The 17,501-nt window shown below is 39.2% G+C and overlaps 1 protein-coding gene across 4 annotated transcripts in view; it reads left to right on the top strand.

Annotated features, from left to right (window-relative positions):
• The window catches only part of TLR3 (toll like receptor 3), a 28,499-nt gene extending 21,431 nt beyond the window's left edge, over positions 1-7,068 (top strand). For all 4 annotated transcript variants that reach the window (XM_038560328.1, XM_038560330.1, XM_038560329.1 and 1 more), the window contains 3 exons: positions 369-560; positions 3,005-4,857; positions 5,081-7,068. In XM_038560328.1, coding sequence (XP_038416256.1) covers positions 369-560; positions 3,005-4,857; positions 5,081-5,309 — 2,274 coding nt within the window. In that variant the 3' untranslated portion in view covers positions 5,310-7,068. The remainder of the gene's footprint in view (positions 1-368; positions 561-3,004; positions 4,858-5,080) is intronic.
• The last annotated feature ends 10,433 nt before the right edge of the window (positions 7,069-17,501 follow it).

The following is a 17,501-nucleotide window of genomic DNA, read 5'->3' as shown; positions in this document are numbered from 1 at the left end:
GGGGAGCCTGATGTGGGACTTGATCCCAGGACCCTGGGACCATGTCCTGAGCCACCCAGGCATCCCTGATTCATTCTTTCTTTCTTTCTTTCTTTCTTTCTTTCTTTCTTTCTTTCTTTCTTTCTTTCTTTCTTTCTTTCTTTCTTTCTTTCTTATGATTCTTGACATAAGAAACAAAGCCCTTGCTGCAATGGTATTTTCAATCACAACAAAGATTTTTATTACCCCTACTTTCAGTTTTCTATAGAATAATAGAGAGGTGACATTTCTGCTGTTATTTCTAAGTCATTTCTAAGACTCCAGTATATTTAAAGGAACTATTTTTGGAAACAAGACTCTAACTTCCATATGTCTTTTTTCTTTCTCAGAATTTAGTCAAATTAGATCTATCTCATAATGGTTTGTCATCTACTAAATTAGGAAGTCAGCTCCAATTGGAAAATCTCCAAGACCTTCTGTTATCAAATAATAAAATTAATGTACTGAGGCGTGAAGAACTTGATTTCCTTGGTAATTCTTCTTTAGAAAAATTGGAGTTGTCATCAAATCCAATTAAAGAGGTAAGAAGCAAGGTAAATTTTTTTTTGTGTTCTACCTTTAAGTGTGGGCAGCCCCTGTGTCACATGGGTAAGAATCTAAAGATTCCCTAGAGAAAGGGGTTACCACCTCATGCTTGCCCCATGTTCCAGAAATCCTTCATACTTCCTGCTTGGGACCATTCATTTCATCCTTACAAGATGGGAGAGTCTGGTAGCAATTAGGAGCTTAGGCTCTGCTGTCTGATAGAAGTGGGTTGAAATTCCCCTTCCAATTCTAGGCCAGTACTTTGACCTTGGGGAACTTACATAACCTCCCCGGGTCTTAGTTTCCTCACCTGTAAAGTGAAACAATACTATTTATCACACAAAATCTCTGAAAGAATAAAAAAGCATGATACTTAAGAGCACAGGCTTTAGAGTTGGGTTAGCTAGCTCTGCATCTGGTCTTGCTCTCTCTCTTTTTTAAGATTGATATTCATTCATTCATTCATTCATCCATTCATTCATTTGACAGAGGGAGAGACAGAGCATAAACAGGGGAAGCAGCAGGCAGAGTGAGAGGGAGAAGCAGGCTCCCCAACAAGCAGGGAGCCCAACAAGGGGCTCGATCCCAGGACCCTGAGATCATGACACAAGTTGAAGGCAGAGACTTAACAGACTGAGCCACCCAGGCACCCCTGGGCTTTCTCTCCTAATAATTATATAATCAGGCAAATTATTCAAGTTCTTTACTCTAGTTCCCCACTCATAAAATTGGCATAATGATAAAACTACTTCCTAGGCTGTATGGTAAAGAATTTAGCACAGTGTCTGGCATGTAAGTGCTCCATAAATGAAAACTAGTATTAGATTATTATAAAAATCCTCTTACAATGGAATATATGTAACTAACCTTCTCTTTGGATCATGATATTCAGTTCATTAATCACTTTTATATATGGGTATGTGTATATTCTTTTTCCTTTACAGGCTGAGAATAAGAATATTGGCAAGCATAAACTAAATCAGATTTTTACAAGCTGTATTGGTTTTCAGAATAAAAATAGACTGTGTATTGGTCCTGAGATAATAAAATATAAACAAACAACAAATGAACATTTTATGCAATACTCATGCTAAGATTTGAATAGCATTTTTTAAAATTTAGAACACTTATTGCAGAAGTGTTATAAAATATGTAAGTAATGAGGGGGGAGATTAAAATCATCCAAAAGCCCACAGTCCAGAGACAACCAATGTTAGCATTTGGGTATTTTCATCTCCAGCTTTACTCCAAGTGATAATTGGAAAAAAACAATAGCAGGTGAAATTCAGAGTATAAATTCAAATTACACTGTGCGTCAGGCTCTATGATAAGCTATATATGCATAGTCTTGTAACTAACTTATTCTTACCATCATTTTACACAAGGGTAAATTGAGATGAAGTAGGGTTGAGGAACCAAGGTCTCACAAGTGATTTTTCTGGTGACGGAATTGGGTTTCTGGCAGTGTTAGATCAGAGCCCATGCTCCTAACAGCTACACCACGTTGCCTCCTGCTGTCTAAAAATAATACAACATCATGAACATTCTCCATATCATTGAGAATTATTCAAAAACTCAACTTCAATTACTGTAATATAGTGCTGTCATGTAAGTCCGTCCTAATTAATTTAACAATTGTCTGTTTTGTAGTCCAATTCACTTTACTTATGAAAAAGTACATCTTCCTCCTAATTTTTGCCTTTTCTTCCATGAACCCTAACGTCATGGAAGGCACCGTAGGAGGCAGATCCTCTTTGTGCTCCTGGTGTTTAACCACTGCCCAGGACTGGCTACCAGTCCTCTCTGGATTCCTTCTCTCCTGCCTTCCATTCTCTTGCCCTGGTGCTGAATCACACAGCAGCCAAGGCTTCCGGTGCGGGGAGCAGGGGGGGAGTGGGGGCAGAGCAGAAAGGAGCTGGAGGTGGTGTCATGAAATAAAGTCAGAAGAAAACCTTGGTGGAAAGACAAAGAGAAAGGCTGGAACTCAGAGTCACAGAAGGGAAAGTGTGAATCGCTGCTTTTAATAAGATCCACCCATCCATTCCATGTTATTCACTGAGAACAGGGGTGATGAGGACAGAAACAGGATCTGCCCCAGGGGTGACTTTACAAATAGTTTATTAATTACAATTATACTCAGTGTGATCAAGTAAAAGCACCAGGGACTTAACCTAGACTGAGGTTTCAGGGGAGGCCCCCTGAAGAGGAGGCCTTAAATGATGAGTGGAAGGTAAGCAGTGGCCAGAAAAGGTGAGGGGCTGGAGCACGAGGTAGGTGTGGCAGGCACAGAGTAAGGAGCTGTGCAGTGAGAGGTGGGGAGAAAACACAGAGAAGATGGTGAAGGGGCAAGGGACTGAGTAAAGAATTGTTTCAACATTTCAAGAGTCATGAGGACACCACTGTGCTTTGGTTATTAACTTCCTTTTCTCCCCACCTTTAGTTCTCTCCAGGGTGTTTCCATGCAATTGGAAAATTATTTGGCCTCTCTCTGAACAACGTTCAGCTGAACCCCAGTCTCACAGAGAACCTTTGTTTGGAACTGTCAAATACAAGCATCCAGAATCTATCCTTAAGCAACACCCAGCTACACAGAACAAGCAATATGACGTTCCTTGGACTAAAGCATACAAATCTCACCATGCTCGATCTTTCCCACAACAACTTGAATGTGATTGAGAACAATTCCTTTGTCTGGCTTCCACATCTAGAATATTTCTTACTGGAGTATAATAATATAGAGCATTTGTTTTCCCACTCCTTTTATGGGCTTCTCAATGTAAGATACCTGGATTTGAAACGATCTTTTGCTAAACAAAGCACTTCCCTTGCTTCGCATCCCAGGATTGATGATTTTTCCTTTCAGTGGCTAAAATGTTTGCAGTATCTGAACATGGAAGACAACTACTTTGCAGGCATAAAAAGCAATATGTTCACAGGATTGATAAAGTTGAAACACTTGAGTCTCTCCAACTCCTTCACAAGTTTGCAAACTTTAACCAATGAAACATTTTTGTCACTTGCTCAGTCTCCTTTAATCACACTCAATCTAACCAAAAACAAAATCTCAAAAATAGAGAGTGGTGCTTTTTCTTGGCTGGGCCACCTACAGGTACTTGACCTTGGCCTTAATGAAATTGGACAAGAACTCACAGGCCAAGAGTGGAGAGGTCTAGAAAATATTGTTGAAATCTACCTTTCCTACAACAAATACCTACAACTGACGAGCAGCTCTTTTGCCTTGATTCCCAGCCTCCGACGACTGATGCTCCGAAGAACGGCCCTTAGAAATGTGGACAGCTCCCCTTCACCTTTTCATCCTCTTCGGAACTTGAACATTCTGGATCTAAGCAACAACAATATAGCCAACATAAATGATGAGCTGTTGGAGGGTCTTGAGAAATTAGAAATTCTGGATATGCAGCATAACAACTTAGCAAGGCTATGGAAACATGCAAACCCCGGTGGTCCTGTTCATTTTCTAAAGGGTCTTTCTCACCTCCACATTCTTAATTTAGAGTCTAATGGCTTTGATGAGATCCCAGCAGAGGTGTTCAAGGGCTTATCTGAATTAAAGAGCATTGATTTAGGATTGAATAATTTAAACATATTTCCATCATCTCTCTTTAATGATCAGGTGTCTCTGAAGTCATTGAACCTTCAGAAGAATCTCATAACATCAGTTGAGAAGAATGTTTTTGGGCCAGCCTTCAGGAACCTCAGTAATTTAGATATGAGCTTTAATCCATTTGATTGTACCTGTGAAAGTATTGCCTGGTTTGTTAATTGGATTAACAGCACCCATACCAACATCTCTGAGTTATCAAGCCATTACCTCTGCAACACTCCACCTCAATATCATGGTTTCCCAGTGATGCTTTTTGATATATCACCCTGCAAAGACAGTGCCCCCTTTGAAATCTTTTTCATAATAAATACCAGTGTCTTACTGACTTTTATCTTTATTGTGCTGCTGATCCATTTTGAAGGCTGGAGGATATCTTTTTATTGGAATGTTTCAGTGCACCGAATTCTTGGTTTCAAAGAAATAGACAAACAGCCAGAGCAGTTTGAATACGCAGCTTATATAATTCATGCCTATAAAGATAGAGATTGGGTCTGGGAACACTTCTCTCCAATGGAAGAAAAAGATGAAACTCTCAAATTTTGTCTTGAAGAGAGGGACTTTGAGGCAGGTGTCCTTGAACTCGAGTCAATCATTAATAGCATCAAAAAGAGTAGAAAAACTATTTTTGTTATAACACAGCATCTATTAAAGGATCCATTATGCAAAAGGTAGGTGAACATTGTGAAATTTTAAGTGTGTACTTTTCAGTTAAGCTTTTAAATATTACTTATATTATGACTCACCACTCAAAAAATTTTAAAAATAAGTTTTAAAAAAATAACCTGATTATTAGTGACAGGTAAAAATAAATGTAAGGGGGGATGTTGGAGATTTTGGCTGTTGAATACTGTATACTGATATGTAACTTATTTCAAATTTTTTTTTTACTAGATTCAAAGTGCACCAGGCAGTTCAGCAAGCTATTGAACAAAATCTAGAGTCCATTATATTGATCTTTCTTGAGGAGATTCCAGACTATAAACTGAACCATGCACTCTGTTTGCGAAGAGGGATGTTTAAATCTCACTGCATCTTGAACTGGCCAGTTCAGAAAGAACGGGTAAATGCCTTTCATCATAAATTGCAAGTAGCACTTGGATCCAGAAATTCAATACATTAAATTTATTTAAAGACTAAAGTAACAGAGGAGTAACTTTCCCATCTTAAAAGTTTCATAGTAAATTTACGTTTTATTTGAAGATCGTATAAATTTGTTTATTCATATTTAGAGAGTATCATCCCACACTTCCATCTCTTTTATCTTCCTATTTCAGGCCTTTCATTGCCAACAGAGTTAACTGGACCCAAAATAAATATATCAGATTATCCTCTACTAATGAATATACAATTGGTAACTGAGGTCTGTGACAACTTAGAAAAGTTTTAAAATATTCTTCATTTAAAGAAAAGTGAGAATTATGTGAAGCTTTCTGATAATTATATTTGGAAATTTTTTTGGATGCACTCATAGTAGAATAAAAGATAATTGTTTTAGTGGATACAATGCTATTTCAACTGTAAAAGAGTAAAATATATACCCCAATTTTTAAAAGCTTAGTTATAATATTTTTTCAATTGGGAAGCTTTTATTTTAGTGGTCCCTGTCTCAGCGTTCATTTTGTTAGGTGTTAAATCCCATTTCAATATACAGATTCATGGTCAGAAAACATTTGTGATTCATTTCGATTACTTATACTCACTTATATTTTCCTGCTATTTGAGTTTCTGCTATAGTTGTTAGAAGAAACAATTCTCTTGCTTAGAAGTATTACAAAAAAAAAGGATTACAGAAAGGCTTACTTACTGAAGGTTAATAAGTAGATTAGGTTTGTGGAAATAAAATATTCTTTTCTCTAAGTCTCAGACTCAGGAGATGGCCCTGGTCAAATCATTTGGTCCCACTGGATTCTTTGAGTTCTGATCTTGAAAATTTTGGTGATAAACAAAATCTTAAATAACCTTAAGTAATCTTAAATAATCCCCTATAATTAATGATGATCATGGTATAATGCATTCACATTAAATATATTACCATGTCATAAAATAATATGCTATGTATGTATAGGTTAGTTCTACTCTAGAAAGACTATGATTTTAAGTGTTATTCTTGTTTTACGATAAAAAGAATCTAATTATTGGAAATAAACAAGAATAGTTTTTTAAAACCTTTATAGTTCTGGTATTCAAATATAAGAGAGGGTTGAAATTATAAAGCTGAGGTAATTTCTTTATTAGAAGCATCTGTTTGCTAAATTTAGGGAGCATTTGAGATGTCACATTTTAGAACTTTCATTTAAATAGTTCAATTGGGGTGCCTGGGTGGCTCAGTCCATTAAGTGTCTGCCTATGGCTCAGGTCATGATACCAGGACCCCGGGATCCACCCCCTCAGGGGACTCTCTGCCTCATGGGGGAGGGAAGCCTGCTTCTCCCTCTCCCTCTGTCTGCCGCTCCCCCTGCGTTTGCTCTCTCTCTCTTTCAAATAAATAAATAAAATATTTTAAAAATCGTTCAGTATTCTCAGAACTAAGCTCACAGAATCCTGGAAAAAGTAATATCCATTGTATTGGTGGTTCTGAAAGCGTCTACAGTCTCTCAACAATATGAATGTGTGGAGGAGGACTCATTTTCACTTTCCCATTATATATCACCTTTGCACACAAGACGCATTGTTTTATTGCTTTTTTGTTAAAATGTATTTTCTACCTGTGAAATAATCTTGCTTTATTTTGGCATCACAAAATATAAATAAATAAACAAATAAAATTAAACTTTTACGATGCCAAAATGAAAGTCACAACTACCATTTTTCTTGATGTGCTTTGAATGTTAGCTGTTTCAATTTCATTAAAATATTTCTAAATGAACTTTTATTATCAATTAATGTTTCACCAGTTTGTTCAAAGCAGGGCAGGATGTAATTTTGCTTTCCTTCTCTTATTTATTTGCTTATAAGATAGTTATCAAATGGCCACAATTTAAATTGAGTTCAAACATAATTTTTTAAAGTTTCTTAATATGTAAGAAAATGCACAAGGGATGACCCATTTAACTGAATATAAGTAAAACTAATAAAAGATGCAAGCCTTAGCTTGTGTTTGACTTACACAGGAAGAAACATCCTGAACTTCTGCAAGCTGTCCTTTATAATTGTTCTCAGGAGGAGCCCTCATCCCTGGGGTTTAAAACAAGGAAATGCAGAAAAGGATGTTTGTCTGACCTATTTAATTTCCATGAGTGAAGTGACTTGTTTGAATGCTCTCAAGGTGGCATCATGTTATCTGTTCACTCCTTCTTCCTGTTTTTCCGTTTTCAAAACAAACTCCAGTTGAATCAACATTGAGTTTAAAATAAATCTAGGAATTTAGATTTTACCTAAAAATGACATCTTTTTATTGTAATAAGAAGTAAATACTATCAATTTGTTAGTGAGGAGGGGGTTTTCAGTGCCATTTATTTAACAATGTTTAATTATTCAAATGTCTACCTTAGGTTATTTGTAAAGGGGACTCAATAATATGTGATGATAGCCATTGGAAAATTGGTAAAGGTGCTCCATATGAGGAGCTTAAAAAATATTTCTTGCAATCTGGAGAGGAAGAAAGCAGACTAGTGGTTGTCTGGACCTAGGGATGGGAATGGGAAGTAGTGGGGAGTAGTGTAAGAGATTTTTTTAGGGTGATGAAAATATTCTAAAATTGGAGTGTGGTAGTGATTGCACAACTATGTAAGTTTTTACTAAGAATCATCGAATCATATTCTTAAAACAGGTGAATTTATGGTACATAAATTATATATTAATAAAACTGTGAGAAATACTGTATTTCTCAGCTACATGTGCATAGCCCTGTGCTAAGCATGATGGGGTGCAATAGGATCTGAGCTACACTGTAGAAAATGGGGTAAGAAGAGTTAGAGTAGGAAGGGACTATCAAAGATGGACCTGAACAAAAGGCTCCATGGAAGAGGATCAGACCTTTCAAAGGTGGGTAGAATTTGGTTGAGTGAGGAGTAGGGTAGCAGAATGAACAGTAAGATAGAAGGGAGTGGGGCATGAACTTGGTGTTGGGTGGAGTCACAGGCAGGGATGCTGCAGAGGATAGAACCATGTTGCTGAGAGCATAACAGAGGAATTTAGATTTAAGGAGTCAGTTATTTTGAAATTGTAACTTAATGGATTTCAATTGGCAAAACCAGGAATTATAATAAAACTCCCTCCTCGAATCTATGATTTAGATTTATGTGACAACTAGTTGAATACAAGATGTAACTTCTAGCTTGACAGTCCAAACAGCCAGGTGCACTCCCACATTACCGAAGGGGACTTAAAGTACTTATTTTTTTCCTATAAACATATAATTCTGTATTAAACTGACAAAAAAAGGCAATCAATTGGTCATTAGTTGCTAATTACACTAGGTCATATATTAGCCATTCTTATCTCTTGCCACTCCCTAGTCTTGCTCCATCTTTCTGTGCATGGGAGAAACTGTCCTGTCATGTGACTTTGCCCCTCCCCAACCTGTTCAGCAAACCACCTATTGTACATATTGGGCAAGTTATGGGACTTTTCAATGATGGAACTTTTCTGGTTCTTTATGAGAATTGCTGGGTAGCCAGTTTTGAACTCTTAGCTCTCTTATCTTAAGTCAGTTCTCCAGGAAATAGAACCTAAGATGGAGGGGTACATGCAGCAGGTTTTGGGGAGTGCTCTGATTTATGAGGGAGTGAAATAAACTGGATTGGGAAGAGGGAGAATGATGATCTGCAATGCAATTGCAGGTTGCAGCAGAGACCTTAGCAGACCCCATGGGGAATGGCCCTACAGAGTTGATGCCAAAAAGGGGCCGGACTGCCCCAATCTCATCTCAGCCAACCAATATTGGATCTAGGCAGTCCCAGGGAGGAAGTCTGCCCTTCAGCAAAAAGCTTTGCCCAAAAACAATTCCAAAGGAGGATCTCAGTTGTGAAGCGTGAACACTCTGGGCAAGTAGAGGAATAGGTGCTTGGGTCCCGAAGGGGAGAGCTCAGCGGTTCACCACAGCATCCACTACACCTTCCAAGGTATTTAAAAATTAAGGTAGATCTAGCTCAATTGGTTTCTTTAAGCACTTCTGCAAGGTTCCAACCATTTTAGTTTTAAAAATAGTCTCTTCCAGGCATTCTGGGAGACAAATGGCTGCATAGAAAGCCAACATTTTTTTTTTTTTTTAAACAGTGTTAATGTCTTCCAGTCAAAGAACAAGTTTGTTTTATTACTGAAATGAAGGAGGATACACAGTATGGAGACCTTAGGGGTGTCTCACTAAGAAGGCGCTTGAAAATTGGGTTTTCTTTGGTGATTTGGGGGAGGGCAGATGGAAGCAGTTTCCTTCTACATTTCATGCTGTTTGAAAGGGGGAAATTATGTGACTGATTATCTCAATAAATATATTTATAGGGAGAAGAGACTAGAACCAGGATAAAGTAATAATTGGTAAAGAGGTGGCCATCAGCTTAGGCAAGAGAAGAGTGTTTATGGTATTTTGAGGGTGTCACAGTGAATTTATTTTTGTCTGTGCTTATGCAAAATTAGGAAGTGGTCATGCTTTGTCTCATTTTATAGTGTCAGCTTCACCTTGTCTGAAGTTGATAGTCTGTGAGGCTGTTTCTGTCCAGTAAGAGAACAATATGGCCTAGCTGTGAGTGCCGGGCCAGCTTCTGGATGTCAGAGGCTGCTCTTTGTTTTACTCGGCAGCTTTCACACAGGTATCTTTTTGGCCCCTTGACAAGATATCATTTCATCTTAGCGAGCACTTGGTTGCAAGTGCCAGAAGCTCAAAGTTGTTTAGGCAAAAAGGGAGAATATTTATGATCTATTACCAAAACGGGAAAAGGGCAGGGATATAACTAGCTGTCAAGGAGAACTAGGACCAGGAGCTCAAATACCACCACACCTCATACCTACTCCTCTCTCTATGTTAGTTAGTGTTCTTGGTTTGTACTGCTGGAAGCAGGGGTGCCTGGATCTCTTAGGCTCCCTGTTCAGGTCAACAATCCCAATTTTTAAAACAATTTTTAAAACCTCAGGAAAGTCTTCTGATTGGCCTGGTTTGAGGGTATATATCAGCGCTATGGCCATGGCAGTGGGGTCCTGTGGTTGGCAGCACCCACTAGAACCATATAAATAGAATGGTGTTTCCCAAAGAGGGGAGCTGGACAAGCCCAGTGGTCATATTCACCAATTGAGACATGTAGAACTGGCCTATTGAACAAGCTGGACTCAGGAAGGTACAAACAGGAAATTCTTATTCTTTCATCTCTCAAAGATCTTTTTTAAGATCTTTTAAAGATTTTTTAAAGAAAATTCTTCCATTTGGATAAAACCTCAGGCTTATTTATTATAGAGATTTTCCAACACTCATAGATACTACGAAGAGTTGTCCAACCTCATCATTATAAACCTCTAGCCCAATAGTAATAACAAACTCTTGCTCAGTTAGGCTTTTCTGCTTCCCCAGCTGGGGTCTGCTTCCATCTGCTGGTAGATCCCACTGAAGGGGATGATGGTGTTGGCTTGTTGTCTCCCTCCTCACTCCGTCTGCTCTCCCACTGGCTGGCTGAGCACCTCTAGAATCTCAGGAGTTCAGAACACAGAGGAAAGAAGGAACTTCAAGGGCAGAGACGGCTACATTTGACCAGCACAGCACGGGTGTGATCTGGCCTCTGGGCCTTGGAGACATAATGCTGGCTGGCTGGCTCTTTCTTTCATGGGATGCTTTTGTCACTTCTTCAGAGATGCAGAATTTTCCTTTGGAACCCAACCCACAGGACAAGGTAGTGGTAAGTCAGCCACTCCCAGTGCAAATTCTTCTGGTGACTGCCGGGCATCTAATAAAATGAATTCAAAACTTTCCTTCACTCTGTCTCCACTCCATCTTTCAAACTTGTCTCCACTATTACTGTGTGCATCCAAGGTACTGATTGGTGTTCCTCATCGGTCTTACAAGATAAAATCCCATTAAAAGGGCTCCTGCCATATCCTCCTCAGAAAAAATTACACATTGGTAATCAGGATATTACAAAGCTAGGATGTCCTACTTTAAAGAAAGGTATTTAACCTTTTATGATTGAGGCATTCCCTAAGCCAATTTTATGATAGAAGTGCTTATCATTTGGCTTGTTAACATCCTGCTGACTGCATGTTCTCTATAACATTTGCAAATATAACAGTAAATGTTAGACTGAAGTTGTAGCAGCAGATGTAGAAAAGAAGAAGGCACATTCAATTTAATGAAAATATATCTTTATCACCCAGAAATTTCATTGTTTCTGGGAGAGACCACAGACAAAAGAGAATTGGGATGCTCCAAAATTTCCTCTAACCCCCTCCAACTCTGCAGTAAATATTCCAAAAATATGCTCGTATTCCTTTAGCAATGATCCAAAGAGTGCCAGGTCCCCTCTAAAGACCTTACTTAGTTTACAATCTGGAGTGTGTGTGTGTGTGTGTGTGTGTGTGTGTGTGTGTGTGTATGAGAGAGAGAGAGAGAGAGAGAGAGAGAGAGATTGCTCTTTCTTCTTTTGCTTCACTTCCAACGCACAGTAGTCACAAAATATTTGTGGATTGAATGATTAAGGAACTAAGTGAATGAACACACCACGAACTCTAGCCACCCAGAACTGCTTGTGGCTTCACCCACATGCCTGGCTCTTTCACATTTCCATCTGAATTTAAGTGTGGTTCTGCTTGCATGGCTGTCCTACATCCTTTTCTTAGCTAAAGCATGCTGCTTCAAGGGGTAGGTCAGCTTCAACTACAAGGAGATCTAATCCCTGGCCTCTCCTGACTAACCTTGAAACTTAGAGCCTTCCTAAATACACTTCCTCCTTAGGATGAGTTAGCTGGCTTTTATCATTGGCCAAGCACTCTTGGATAGGAAGAGTTCAAAATCTTAAACAGTATAAGTGCCCACCCAGAAAGAGTCTACAGAGGATGTAGCCTTAAGGCCCACTATTGCTGGTGCAAGAATCTGTGCAAATCTTGCATAGAAGGGGCTTGGCATTAGTCGTGTGACTTTGGAGGCTCTTGGGTCAGAGCCTTTGCTTCGGCTCTACTTGTTTACTGAAGATAATCCTTCAGTGCAAGGAGATTTGAAAAGCTGTTCTTCTGCTCAGGTTGTTTTGGTATAAAGCAATCTTAACTGGGATAAACACTGGGTCAAGTGAGATCGTCCTTCCTCAGAGAAACCTTGTTACCTAAGCAGTGGTAAGAAACAGAGGGTCCCTCTAGACTTCCCTGATAACAGTTCCAACTTCCCAGCTTGGCCGCTTAGTGATTCTGCAACCTCTGATGTAACCTCTCTCTGGTGGCTCATCTGGCATTTTCTGGCCTTAATGTGCAAACCTAGCCCAGAAGAGAGTGGGACAGGCATAACTGCCCCTCGCCCGTACCCCCACACTCATTAGGAGACAGCTGGAGATTTCTGAACACATCAGCAGAATCTTTTAAGGGGAGGAGGTACTTACAGGATGGTCTAGGGGTAGGAAGCTGAATTTTCTGTTAATCTTAACACAGTAAAACAACAACAACAACAAAAATCTTAACACAGTATGTTTTGAACAAATTCCAGGGGGTGCCATTGGGTCCACCTCAAGCTTTAAGGACAGATCCACCAGTTACACAGTACATCCTCCACCTTCCATCTCTTGTTTCTCTTATTATCTGCTTTTGTTATCCTTTCTTTCCTCTCTGTTCTCCTATACCCAGTGTGTAGGCATGCTTAGCAGAAAAATACAAATCATATTAAATTTAAAAAAAATCCTGAGCAAAATGTTATTGTACCCTAGGTTGATCCTTTCAGGACATACTCCACTGCAGCATGGCTAAGCTGCTTGGGCGGCATTACTCTCCAACTTGTAAACACCAGAAAGCATTCTTCTGTGCAGAAAAGTATGGGAAAGGCTCATTGGGCCTTCATGGAGCAAGCTCTATACTCCAAGCCCAGGTATCACTTTTTGACTTGGATGACTTGGAGAAAATTATACTTGTGGATGCTATCAAACAACCCCGAAATACAAGGAAATCCCATATCTCTGTAAATGTGGCTGAGTGAAATATCTCACATACACTTTGCAGATTTAAAAGTATATATCTATACAAGTCCTAGCCCATTTTTTTCCTTAGCTTATATTTAAATCAAGTAATTAGCTTTTTGCATGTGTGCATGGCTGGGTGAGTTGCTTTTTGTTTTGTTATTATGTTATAGGAGTTCCGTATATTTTTTTAAAATTAACCCCCCAAAGTTGCTAGAACTGATGTTGATGTGTGGTGGTGGTGGTGGTGGTGGTCATTGTAGTTCCTGTACTACCAAGCAATTCTCCAACACCAGCTGGGTGTCCTACAATTAAACTGAGTTCCAACACCATTTACTAGGAGATAGGGTCAGAGCCCATAGTTTAAGGGTTCAGTCCTACAAGACTGTTTTCCCCCACTCCTCTACTTCAGACACGAGTCATGAGTCCAAGCTGTCACCAGTGCTTCTGACCGACCAGGTATAGATCAGAGGTTCTAATGACCCCTTTTTTGGGTTTGATACCTTATGACCACCCGGGATGTACTATGATTATAATGCAGGATAACCTTTATGTCCCCTTTGCTGGTAAGTCGCTGAGGGAAGGACTTTTAAGCTAGTTCTAGCCAATGAGACTCAGCTGGTCAGCTTGAGAAGCTTCTGGAAACTATTTTATTCCTTGATGAGAGGGAAAATGAAAGAGTGAGTACCTTCTTTTTGCCTTGAATGTAGTTATTTGAGGGAAAAATGGTTGGTGCTGAGGATGCCATGTGGAGACCACCAGGAAACAGCCCATAACACTCTGACAATGTGTGAACAAAAAAGAAAAAAAAATCTGGCATCTCTAATGACGTTGGTGATTTATGGCGCCATTCTCAGAACCAGTTTTTTTGGTGGGCTTCCTTGAGCCATGGTTGACGAGAGTTTTCTCCTACTGGCAGCTGAAAGCATCTTAAAAGCCTCATCCATCTGTTCTTTGCTCTTTCCACTGTGCTATATCTGCTACTCTGCTCGGGAGATTTAGTCATGATCTATTCATAATCTCTGATCTGAGGCTGATCAGTTTATTTTTTTTAAGATTTTATTTATTTATTCATGAGAGACACACAGACAGAGAGAGAAAGAGAGAGAGAGAGAGAGAGGCAGAGACATAGGTGGAGGGAGATGCAGGGAGCCTGATGTGGGACTTGATCCCGGGTCTCCAGGATCACGCCCTGGGCTGAAGGCAGGTTCTAAACCGCTGAGCCACCCAGGGATCCCCCATTTTGATGAGTTTAAAGCTGTTCTACTTTTAGTATTTTTCCTTTGGTAGAATCCAGAGCCCTTAATCAAATACGAGGACAATTTTCCTGAGGCTTTTGAGGTTTTGATATGTTTAGTTTCCTTTAACTGTGTTTGTCATTGAAAACAAATAATACAAATTTACCGAAAATATTCAAATGGTACAAAAGTGAATAAACTTGGAAGTAAATGTAGCTAAAATTTCCTTACAGATCTTCCCTCAGGTTATTCATTGTAACCTGAGATCATATGATAAAAACGAATATCATATAATAAAATCCCAGATAATAAAATTGCATAAAATAAAAACCAGCATCTGTTGAGAGCCTACCTTGTGCAAGGCTGTGTCAGTTGCCAAGCATGTATTGATAAAATTCTCAGAAAGTACCATTATTTCAGATAGGAACTATTTTCTTTAAGATTTTATTTATTTTTTTGGTAGAGAGAGCACACAAGCAAAAAAGTGGCAGAGGAAAAGGGAGAAGCAGGCTCTCCACCGAGCAGGGAGCCTGACATGGGGCTCAATCCCGGGACCTAGGTAGGGATCATGACCTGAGCCAAAGGCAGATGCTTAACTGAATGAGCCACCCAGGCGCCTGGAAAGGAACTATTTTCATTCCTGGATTATAGTTGAGGAAACTTAGGGACTTTAAGAGGCCTGGGTGTTGATCAATGACAGAGACAACATGCACCTAGGGAGTCTTGCTCCAGAGTCTAGCATTCTGTAGTATCTCTATTGTGGTTCTTTGTAATATTTGTTGAATTAACAAATGTCTTTTACTATAAAGACATTTAAAATTTTTTAAAGATTTATTTATTCATTTCAGAGAGAGAAAAAGAGAGAGGGAGAGAGAGAGAGAGAGAAGGGGCAAAGGCAGAGAGGTAGAAGCACTCCCGAATGAGTGCATGGAGCCTGAGTCCGAGGAGGGGCTCCATCCCAGCACCCTGAGACCAAGACCTGAGCTGACACTCAGAGTCTGAAGCTCAACTGACTGAGCCACTCAGGTGCCCCAAGAAGCTTTAAAATTTTTTTATAATCAAATCTAATAGTACTTTTCCTTGCAGGTTCTGGCTCTGGTGTCATGCCAAGTAAGGCAGTTTAAATTCTTAAACAGATTAATTACTCAGATTATTTGTTTTAATTTTCAGGTTTCTGAATATAACATTTCTTCATAGCAACATGGTCATAACTTTCTAACATTTTTTCGGTGATGCAGCCAAGCATCATTATACACCTCAGAAAACCAGTGCATCTAATTGTTACTTAGCCAATGTGACCAGAAGAGTTTTATCACATAAAACACTGCTTTGACTTAACGTCTTTTAAAAACTCAACACTGCCACAGTTAGAAGCCACGGTTTACTGCATTTGCTTTCATGACTACACCTGAGCTGGATCTTTGTGGTCCATCACCTGGGGCTCCTGTTAGGAGAATAGTAATTAACAGAGAAGCCCGGTAGCATCTAACATCTGTCTGAAAGACTGTTGATGGATGAACAATGGGTGTAAAAGACCTAGCATCTTGCTGAGAACTGTTCACCATGTTTGCAATTATAGGCCATTTTCAAAGGACCTTCAAACAAAAGAATCAATCAGTCATCCATTGTGCCTTTCTCATGAGGCTGGCGGGCCAGAATGTTCTATTGACTGCTTTGTCAGTACAGTGATACTTCTTCCCCATCCCTTCTATGATTCCTGCCATTCTCCTTGTAGATTTGAGACAATTGTGATTTTAATTTGTAACCAGCTTTATAGAGCAAATACCCCACTGAAGATGTTCATAAACGTACCAGCCACATACTATGATCATGAAATACTCTGATAATTAATACCCAAATAGTATATTAGTTTCCTGGGGCTACCACAACACAGCGTAAACTGAGTGACTTGAAACAAAAGAAATATATTCTGTCATTGTTCTGGAAACTGTAAGTCAGTATTAGGTGGTGGTAGGGCCATGCTCTCTCAGACCTATAGGATAGAATCTTCCTTGCCTCTTCTAGGTTCTGGTGATGGCTGTCAATCCTTGACATTCCTTGGCTTGCATATACATCACTCCAAACTGCCTCTGTCAATACCTGATGTTCTCCTTCTGTTTGTCTTCAAATTTCTCTCTTCTTAAGTATATGGCAGCCATATCAGCCATATTGAATTGGGACCTATCTTAATGGCCTTGTCTTTTTTTTTTTTTTTTTTTTACAGATTTTTTATTTATTCATGGAGACACAGAGAGAGAGAGAAAGAGACACACACACACACACACACACACAGAGGCAGAGACACAGGCAGAGGGAGAAGCAGGCTTCATGCAGGGAGCCGGACGTGGGACTCGATCCTGGGTCTCCAGGATCACACCCTGGGCCGAAGGCAGGCACTAAACCCCTGAGCCACCCGGGCTGCCCCTAATGGCCTTGTCTCAATTTGATTACATCTTTCCAAATAAGAACACTTTTACACAATTGAGGGTTAGGATTTCAGCATATCTTTTGAGGGGGCATGACTCAGCCAAGACAGATAGAATATGTATAAACACATCTTATGGGTAGACTACTTTCAAGTCAGGTTCTGGAAGAATGTGAGCTTTTCTGTAATCTTATTAACTGTTTCTATATACTTCAAAAAAAGCATGTGCATAGAAAGGAAGTGGTTAATAATGGGAGCATAGAAATATCTAAAAGAAGGTTGTTATTCTAAGAGAGAGGAGGGTGTTGGCTCTATGGTTACTGTCCCCTTGGCAGAAAACATTTATATATATACATACATATTTATGTATATTTATATATATAAATAATATATTTATATATAAATATATATAATTATAAAATTTATATAAATTTATAAATATAAATATATATATATGGTAAGTCATATGGAGTAAGTCATATACATGACTGTATAAGTAAGTCATGTATATGACTTACTCCCCTTGCTTTGATTCTATGCTCACCTAACAATCTTCCAACTTGACTCGGTCTTAA

Source organism: Canis lupus, chromosome 16 (genome assembly GCF_011100685.1).
Source record: "Canis lupus familiaris isolate Mischka breed German Shepherd chromosome 16, alternate assembly UU_Cfam_GSD_1.0, whole genome shotgun sequence".
Lineage (NCBI taxonomy): Eukaryota > Metazoa > Chordata > Mammalia > Carnivora > Canidae > Canis > Canis lupus.
Note: the sequence above shows the minus strand (reverse complement) of the source record. Positions and strands in the feature narration are given on the sequence as shown.